At 51.9% G+C, this 9,793-nt stretch overlaps 1 protein-coding gene across 1 annotated transcript in view; it reads right to left on the bottom strand.

Moving 5' to 3' along the window:
* ldlrap1b (low density lipoprotein receptor adaptor protein 1b) overlaps positions 1-9,793 on the bottom strand; it is a 52,002-nt gene that overhangs the window by 14,084 nt on the left and 28,125 nt on the right. Inside the window, 4 exon segments of the mRNA XM_061244767.1 lie at positions 1,909-1,981; positions 3,507-3,621; positions 5,593-5,705; positions 6,802-6,944. Coding sequence (XP_061100751.1) covers positions 1,909-1,981; positions 3,507-3,621; positions 5,593-5,705; positions 6,802-6,944 — 444 coding nt within the window.

Genomic DNA, 9,793 nt, shown 5'->3' with positions numbered 1-9,793 from the left:
CGCTGTGTATGCACACGCACGCACACACTCGCAGGCACGCACACACTCGCACACACACACGCACGCAGACACTCGCAAATACCTCCGCATGCACACACTCACAGGCACGCACACACTCGCACACACACACGCACACACACACACACACACACTCGCAGGCACGCACACACTCGCACACACTCGCAAATACCTCCGCATGCACACACTCGCAAATACCTCCCCAGACACAGACACACACACACACACACACACACACACACACTAAAACACCTCCCCCTACACACACACACACACACACACACACACACACACACACACACACGCTAAAGCACCTCCCCCCTACACACACACACGCACGCACGCACGCACGCTAAAACACCTCCCCCTACACACACGCACACGATAACCACAGAGAAAAACAGAATTCATTGCGATGTGTCTAATGTACGTCTTTTCCACTAGTCTATATTTAAAGCCTTTTTGACATGACTGGTCTTTGGCTCTGGATTCCCTGGCTGTCATTGGCTGAGGAACAGCCAATCCCGAGCTGAGTGGGAGGACATGTTTATCGGCATGTATACAAAGAATAATCTAAAAAGACAAAAAGAATAAACAATTATTCTGACACAGCTTGGCATGTTGACAGTTTCTGGGAGTTTTCTCTCCCGAGTTTTACTGGAGTGAGATTTCCATCCCTGTCCCCACATAACCCGGAAAAGCAGAGGACGTCACGCACACACACACCCCCCCCCCCCCCCCCCCCCCAGCGGAGATCCCAAGATGACCCTCTCTAGAGCTTATCGTCTCGCAAACAAAACAATATAAAACTTCACAGAACAGTTAAAAAAACCCAATAAACAAACATCACCCTGCAGAAAACAGAGCTCATAAAAACAGAATATACATCTCAGTGACGGGGAGTCACCAAACAGGTTTGGACAGCTGAGCCCAGCCAGCTGTGGAGAGCTGGGGCTGCAAATGTATGAATTGATGAATTTCTGTGAGGCTGTGGAACACCGCTCCCCCAGCCGATCCCCCGGAGCGCACGGACGAACGGAAACACAGGGAACGCCGGTGAGGTGTCGTGCAGGATTCACCCACATGTAGCAGGGTGTGTGTGTGTTAGGGTGTATGTGTTTGTTTGTGTCAGGATGTCTGGGTGTATTTCTGTTAGGGTGTGTATGTGTAACATGGTTAGCTCAGCTAGTTCGCTAGTAAGCACGGATGGTGCGGTGAAAGCGAAGGCTGGTAGCAGGTTATCGCGACAACACTCCCCGATGAACGTAACCTCAAATTCAAAAGAACGTTGTTGCCCTTGGCTAGGGGTCAGTTCGTCTTTAGCCGACTGGTAACGCGTTCGTTCAACAAATAATTTGGACAAGTGAGAGGCCGGGGTTCAAATCCTGTTACACACAGGCCCACGACACAGCGACACGGCCACAAGCAAGGCCACTTCTGCCCCAAGCCAACTCCCGCTCCACTTAATGAGAACACGCTCCATCCTTATAGTGGCTCCAGAAAGTATTCACACCCCTTCCCTCTCTGCACTTTGTGTTGTCCATTTCATTTTTAATTGATAAGAGTGGCCCATCGATCCTCAAAGAGGAGCACGGCTTTCACAGGAGTCACAGAGGGGCAGTGACCACCAGCGCACCACAGGTTCCCCCTAAAGCCACAGGTTCCCCCTAAAGCCACAGGTTCCCCCTAAAGCCACAGGTTCCCCCTAAAGCCACAGGTTCCCCCTAAAGCCACGTGAGGAGGCAGAAGAGACAGTTGTGACAGGTGACAGCGGGGGGGAGAGGGGAGAGGGGAGAGGGGAGAGGGGAGCAGGGAGCAGGGAGAGGGGAGAGGGGGAACAGGGAGAGGGGAGAAGGGAGGGGAGAGAGGGGAGAGGGTGACCCAGCTTACCTTCCTTGGCGGCCTGCCAGAACTCAAACGCCACTCTAAAGGCCTGAGCCACTGTGAGCGTTACTGCCTGAGCCTGAGAGAGAGAGGGAGAGAGGGAGAGAGGGAGAGAGGGAGAGAGAGAGAGAGAGAGAGAGAGAGAGAGAGAGAGAGAGAGAGAGAGAGAGAGGGGGGGGGGGGAGGGAGAGAAGGAGAGAGAGTTAAAAGCACGTTAAAACATCACCTTGGGTCATTTCACCATAAAAAACAATGATATTGTAGCAACCTTATTTAGAATCTCCCCCCAAACTCAATACGCCTCCAAAATCACTCAAATCAAACATGTATGAAGCCTGTTTCAGCAGATTTAATTTTAAAAGCCTATGAAATGTCTCTCACAAGCATTTTCTGAGAGACTATTTATGCAGATAACAGGCGTTTAGCACCTTATTATGGATTTCAATAATTATATGCATTTACCTTTAAACTGTGACAAACCATTCATTTTAAATGGGCAGTAATTATTTTGACTGGTTAAAATTGCTGTTTTAACCCGGCTGTAGAGACAGAGGAGACACTCCGGTCAAAATGAGTGTTTTTCTCAATGACTCACACAAACAGCGAGGAGCACGCAGTCTTGCGAGACGCTGTCCGATAACCGCACGGCGTGAGCACAGAGCCGTGTTTCACTGAGTCACACTACAGCAGACAACAGATCCACCACACGCCCCACCACACGCTCTCCAAATCACACGCTCCCTCTCCCTGCCCTCAGCGGAGAAATCCAGCCCGACGCGTCTCCTGTTGTTAAAGCGCTGCTACTCTAGAATGTTGTTAATGTCCTGCTACTCTAGAATGTTGTTAAAGCGCTGCTACTCTAGAATGTTGTTAAAGCGCTGCTACTCTAGAATGCTGTTAAAGGGCTGCTACTCTAGAATGTTGTTAATGTCCTGCTACTCTAGAATGTTAATGTACTGCTACTCTAGAATGTTGTTAAAGTGCTGCTATTCTAGAATGTTGTTAATGTCCTGCTACTCTAGAATGTTGTTAAAGTGCTGCTACTCTAGAAGCCTGCCACAAGTGCTGTTTTTCTAGTCTACTGTGTTTTTAGTTTACTGTTATTTTGCGTCACTGAGACAAAGGTCTCTTCGCTCTGAGTCAGGAAGAGCGCAGGCTTGGGGGAGAGGGGACGTCTAACAGGGGAACGGAAGCAGAGGGAGGGGTGTGTTCCTGCTGGACCCCCCCCCCCTCGATCTTCAAGAATGTGGACTGAACATCACACACACCCACCCATCCACAACAGGAAATGACCAGACAAGATAAACAGGTTGTGTGTGTGTGTGTGTGTGTGTGCGCGCGCGTGTGTGTGCGTGTGTGTGCGTGTGTGTGCGTGTGTGTGCGCACTTTGGTGTGTGTGTGTGTGCGGTGCGTATGTGTGTGTGCATGTGTGTGTGAGAGAGTGCGTGTGTGTGTGTGCGGTGCGTATGTGTATGTGTGTGTATGTGTGTGTGTGAGAGAGTGTGTGCAGCACGCTTCCCTCTGTGCGTCTGAAGCTCTGCATGCATCATCTCCCAGAATGCACTGCACGTGCCCACCGGAGCACCCACTTCCTGTGCACTCACCACTTTCCTCTTGGTGCAGAGGTAGGCGTGGCACTCCAGCGTCTCGTTCTGCAGGCTCTGGGCGATGTAGGCGAACACTTTATCGTGCATCTTGTCCGCCGTACAGTACGATATTCTACCGGGGGGAAGAGGCACACATCTATAAATAACACAACACAGGAGAACAGCTGATGTGCCGTAAACAGCATCCTGCTTGATCCCTTAAGCCTGCCCTGCTGGAATTAAACACTCAAATCTCTCAATTCCACAGACAGCGTAAGACCCATCGCAGAGTTAAATATAGCCCCACGTCCCGCATGCAGCCAAACACGCCTTTCACTTCCTGAAGACCACACTGAAGGAAAAAGCCCCCAAAACAAGCGGCACAGGCCAGGCAGAGCAGCACCAGGGAAGATACCCAGCGTCTGGTGATGTCTGTGGGTCACAGACTACAGGCAGAGCACCACCAGGGAAGATACCCAGCGTCTGGTGATGTCTGTGGGTCACAGACTACAGGCAGAGCACCACCAGGGAAGATACCCAGCATCTGGTGAGGTCTATGGGTCACAGACTACAGGCAGAGCACCACCAGGGAAGATACCCAGCGTCTGGTGATGTCTGTGGGTCACAGACTACAGGCAGAGCACCACCAGGGAAGATACCCAGCGTCTGGTGATGTCTGTGGGTCACAGACTACAGGCAGAGCACCACCAGGGAAGATATGAAGTAAATACAGTAAATATGAAGACTTCATTTCAGAGTATGCCAACTTGCCCCGTTATTGTTGCTGGCCAAAAATGGCGGGACTATGTGTAAAAACGGCTGTAATTCTCACAAGGATCCCCCGATAAGGGTGTAAATACAAATCAAATGAAAGCTGAAAGTCTGCAGTTTAAGCCCGGTGTCAGTGTTTCATTTCTGAGGTGCTGGAGCAGGAGAATAAAGCAGAAATGGCCGACGTCACTGTGGAGAGGGCTGCTCTCCTGCAGCCAGCAGAGGGGAAGGATAATGGGAGGGCCGAATGTGATCGTTCCCTAAAAACCTTGAAAGTGCCCGTTAGGAACCGGAGCCTGAAACTCGCCCCCCCCCCACCCCCCACCCCCCCAGGACAGGCTGGGCTGCCATTAGGGGTAATGTTACACTGCTGACGGGCAGAGGAACACTGCCATCTGAACCAGCGCCAGCAGCAGGGGCCAGAGCCCCACCCTTTAACAAGGGGGGGGCAGAGACTACACCCTTTAACAAGGAGGGGGGGCAGAGACTACACCCTTTAACAAGGAGGGGGGGCAGAGACTACACCCTTTAACGAGGGGGGGGGGGGGCAGAGACTACACCCTTTAACGAGGGGGGGGGGGGGGGGGGCAGAGACTACACAGTAGCCAGCACTGCTACTCTCAGATACTTTGTGAAGACACACAGGCAGAGACACACACAGACACACACAGACACACACAGACACACACACACACACACACACACACACACACACACACACACACACAGAGACAGAGACAGACACACACAGACACACACAGACACACACAGACACACACAGACACACACAGACACACACAGACACACACAGACACAGACACACAGACACACAGACACACAGACACACAGACACACAGACACACAGACACGTTTCTGGAGGGGGGGTAGATTTCTGTGAGCTTCCTCCAGCCCTCCCCTGCCCCCCCGGGCCTGGTTCCCCGCCCGACGCCCAGCGATCACTGAGCTGATCAACACCTCTACAGCCAGTTATTTGGGTTTTTTTAAAAGTTCAGTACTCGAAAGGGCCCAAAGTTCACATACGTCTCAGTACTCTTCATCAGACATCTCGGTACTGTCATTGTTTAGATTATTGGCATTTGGCAGAGCGACGTATAACAAAGTGCATACCCATAAGCAGGGATATGTTCACCATATCCACTGCATCATGCCACGCCATACTCGATGATCTGGATGAGCTTCAGTACGTCTTGTACTTATCCGGTCAAGAGAGTCTGCCAATTAAATGTCATCTAAGGCAACTTCTAGGGAGCAGCATTGTGGCTTCATCTGACCAATCGGAGCGGACGGTGGCAGGAAAGGGGGCGGGACTCACCTGTATATGGAGACGTTCTCTATCAGCTGATTGGACGCGCTGTCGTGGAGGATGATCCCGCGCGGGGAAACGTTCAACGTCACCTTCCTCAGCTTCTTACCCCCCGCCTTCGCCTGAGAGAGAGAGAGAGAGAGAGAGAGAGAGAGAGAGAGAGCAGGGGAGAGGGAGGGAGAGAGGGAGGGGGAGAGAGAGAGAGGGAGAGAGCAAAACAAAATGAGAACAAACAAATTTACAAATGTTTTTGCTGTTGTGCCCATCATCCTGACTGGAATTGCCATGTTAATGAGTCAGGTCAGTGAGCAGAGTCTAATCAGACCAAAGGCAGAGAAACGCACAGGAACGACTTCCCAGGACAACAGCAACACTGCCCAAGAGTCACATCCTGTTTGGACCCTTCAGAGAGACGGAGGTAGAGAGAGGAGGAGAGAGAGGGAGTGAAAGAGAGAGGGGGAGAGAGAGGGACCCTGACCTTTTATTGGGGCAGGGGAGTGGGGGCGTTTTGGGAATTGTTCAGTTTAACTTGCGTTAACTTTGGAATAAAAACATTTTTCAAATCAGGAACTAAACTCTAGAGAGAGACACCACACAAGGCACCGACCAGCTCGTCAGGAGCATTTGGGGGTTAGGTGTCTTGCTCAGGGACGCTTCAACATACCCAGGGCGGGGGATCGAACCGGCAACCCTCCGACTGCCAAACCACACACCCCAAACCACACCCCAAACCCAGCAGACACAGAGCCCGGAGCGTGAAGTCGCTGTAACTCTGTAGAAGAGCCGCTAATCAGCGCAGGATTCACGCCGGACGTAAGGAGCAAGTCCCAGACGTTTATTTAACGGTGAATAATGCGGGGAGACGCCCAGTCAGCACGGGAGGGAGCGCGGCCGCCCCTCAAAACACACCGATGAAACCAGTGCAGGGGCAGAGCACACACACACACACACACTGCAGGAAAACGCTGTGTGTGTGTGTGTATGTGTGTGAGTGTGTGTGTGTGTGTGTGTGTGAGAGAGAGTGTGTGTGAGTGTGTGTGAGAGTGTGTGTGTGTGTGAGTGTGAGTGTGAGTGTCTCTATGTGTGTGAGTGTGAGTGTGTGTGTGTGAGGGGGGGGGGAGGTGTACAGGGGGTCTCTCAGGACATGAGGACTGAACACTGTGACATATATGGGCTACGTTCAGGGGGTGGGGGGGGGTTGGGGGCGGAGTCGGTCACCGTGGCGACGATCCTCTTGACAGCGGCAGCGGAGAGCTCCTCCCCTTTGGGCTGCTCCACCAGCGTCATGCCCAGGTACTTCAGGCTGAACGCCATGCCCTCCAGCAGGGTCTCACGGGTGTCCGTCCAGTTCTCCGGGAGCTCTGAGAGAGGAGGGAGAGAGGGGGAGGGGAGAGAGGAGGGGGAGGAGGGGGGGGAGGGGGGGGAGAGGGGGGGAGAGAGAGAGAGAGAGAGAGAGAGAGAGAGAGAGAGAGAGAGAGAGAGAGAGAGAGAGAGAGAGAGAGAGGGGGGGAGGAGAGGGAGAGAGAGGGAGATAGAGGGGGAGGGGGGGAAAGGAGGAGAGAGGGGGGGAGAGGAGGAGAGAGGGAGGGAGAGGGAGAGAGGGAGAGGGAGAGGGGGAGAGAGAGGAGATAGCATACAAAGTGAATACAGGTAAAAAAAAAATGTGTTTAAAAAAAACATTAATTAGGTTTAACTTTATTCAAAGATCCATGTAGCGCAACTCCCGCTGGGTATGAGCATGTACTAATTGCCTAGAAGTAAATATTAAAAAATGCAAACATGTATTATAATGAGAATCATTAGGAACAGCATACAGAAGGTCTATATTCATATGCTTGTTTTCAGAGAGACGTCAGTGACATGAAAATGACTCCTCTACAGGAGTAACACTGATGCCCACAGGCTCAAAGGCCATTTCACAGATCACTCCGATGTATTCGGGCTCAATGCTTGTGGTCTACAAGTAAAGGCAAGTCCCAAACCAGGATTAGCGAGCTGGCTGGACAACTGCACTGCGTAAAATCCAGAACCCACCCTCATCTGGAACATGGACTGAAGCAGAGAGCTGTTCTGGGTTTCACTCAGAACAGTTATATCCAGCAAACTCAGTAATCCTTTGTGAAATACCCAGTGAAGATTGCTCAGGTGTTTTCAGGTTCGAAGCTTGGAGTCTCCAAGTGGAGTTCCAGCGAAGCGATAGCCCTGTACTCGGAGACCAGTCACCAAACCCCAAAACATTTGACCATTGCCCAGGCTGCATTGTGGGAAGTCACAGTTCCTTTCTGTTGACCTAAACCCATGGTAGAAGCCCACTCTGGGGAAAGAACAGGGAGGCAGAGACAACAGCAGACATCTCAGAGCAGAGAGAGAAACTCGCTCAGGTTTACGTCCCATGAACTCTCTCACTCTCACTCTCACTCTCACTCTCACTCTCACTCTCACTCTCACTCTCACTCTCACTCTCACTCTCACTCTCACTCTCACTCTCACTCTCCATATTTGGTCATGTTACTACAGTCATGCTGTCCCCAAATACACACACCCAAATATCAATGACAATTTTTACACAGAACCTTTTTGTAAATCTATAACGCAAATTATTATGAACAATGATGTTATCGTTAATCTGAGAATGAGACTTAATAATAAATAATAAGTAAATAAACTTAATAAACACAGCTTTACTGAGACCGGAAAATATCGTTAAAAAGGTTTTGAGCTGTGAAGAGGAAACGTGTGTATTCCTAAATGCTGTATTTCACACACTCTTTTTTCACAAGCCAAGGGCTATTTTTGAGACTTAACCAAACCACAGGGAGGCCCAAATTCCCCCCACACCCCGGTCCCTCTACCCCACAAGGCAGCCGGTTTAGGAGCCCCACCCAAGCGTGCGGACCACGAACAGCGAGTCTGTGTCACTGGGGCAGAAGCTCCTCACAAACGTCCCGGCCGAATTAACGCACGAGTCCTGCGCTTTGATGTCGAAAGAACGGCAGAATTAAAAGGCCCGCCCCGCCCCCACCGCTAGCTCTCTCACACCACACCGATCCGAACACACGTCTGCCGCCCCCTCGACTCGGCAGAATGTTCTAGAACCCTCAGGACCCCTTCAGCCTGGCTCACGGGGCGGTTAGACCGGGACTGTCCAGTCCGATCCGAAATGGGGCCGGTGCGGGCGCAGGTTTTGGTTTTAGCTCGGCGCTAAGAGACAGGACTTATTTATTTATTTATTTTTTAAAGAGTGGTACTGGAACATGTTCCTGCTAGAACTTCTGACGATTATCGAATAAAAGCAGACGATCAACGAAACGTGTCCGCACACTGGCCCTGTCCGGATAAGACGGAACACCCCGGAGTTAGACCTCGCCTGTGTTCGAAACCGGCATACTAGCATACTACTCACACTAGCATACTACTCACACTAAATCTCTGATTTTAACTGAAATGTAGTTTCAGTATGCGCAGCCCGTGAGACAAGCCGGGAGAAGGGTGACCTCACAACTCCATGAACTATGAACTATGAACTTTGCTGGCCACTCCCACATATAACCACACCCACAATAAGGCCCGGGCCACTCCCACCAGGAAGCGTTTGATGGGTGATCTCAGCACACAGAGACAGCAGGGCCCTGAGCCTGACTCTGTGAGACTCTCAGCGATTGGTCTATCACCCTGAGGCAGACTCCACCCTGAGGCAGACTCCACCCTGAGGGAGGCAGACTCCACCCTGAGGCAGACTCCACCCTGAGGCAGACTGAGACAGACTCCACCCTGAGGCAGACTCCACCCTGAGGCAGACTGAGGCAGACTCCACCCTGAGACAGACTGAGGCAGACTCCACCCTGAGACAGACTCCACCCTGAGGGAGGCAGACTCCACCCTGAGGCAGACTGAGGCAGACTGCACCCTGAGGCAGACTCCACCCTGAGGCAGACTCCACCCTGAGGCAGACCCCACCCTGAGGCAGACTCCACCCTGAGGCAGACTCCACCCTGAGGCAGACTCCACCCTGAGGCACAAAACAGCCCATGTCCACAGCAGCAAGCCTGCAACTCAACCCATCATTTACAGCCCTGAGTCCACCCAGAAATCCAGCTCCTCCACGGATATACAGCCACAGGTATGTCCCTCTGTTCGAGCGATAAACAAGCCATTCTTCTCCCCAAACAGAGAGCCAGCGAAGGCCACACTGCGCTACTTTGTGCCGCTT

The sequence above is a fragment of the Conger conger genome, chromosome 1 (genome assembly GCF_963514075.1).
Source record: "Conger conger chromosome 1, fConCon1.1, whole genome shotgun sequence".
Classification (NCBI taxonomy): Eukaryota; Metazoa; Chordata; class Actinopteri; order Anguilliformes; family Congridae; genus Conger; species Conger conger.
Note: the sequence above shows the minus strand (reverse complement) of the source record. Positions and strands in the feature narration are given on the sequence as shown.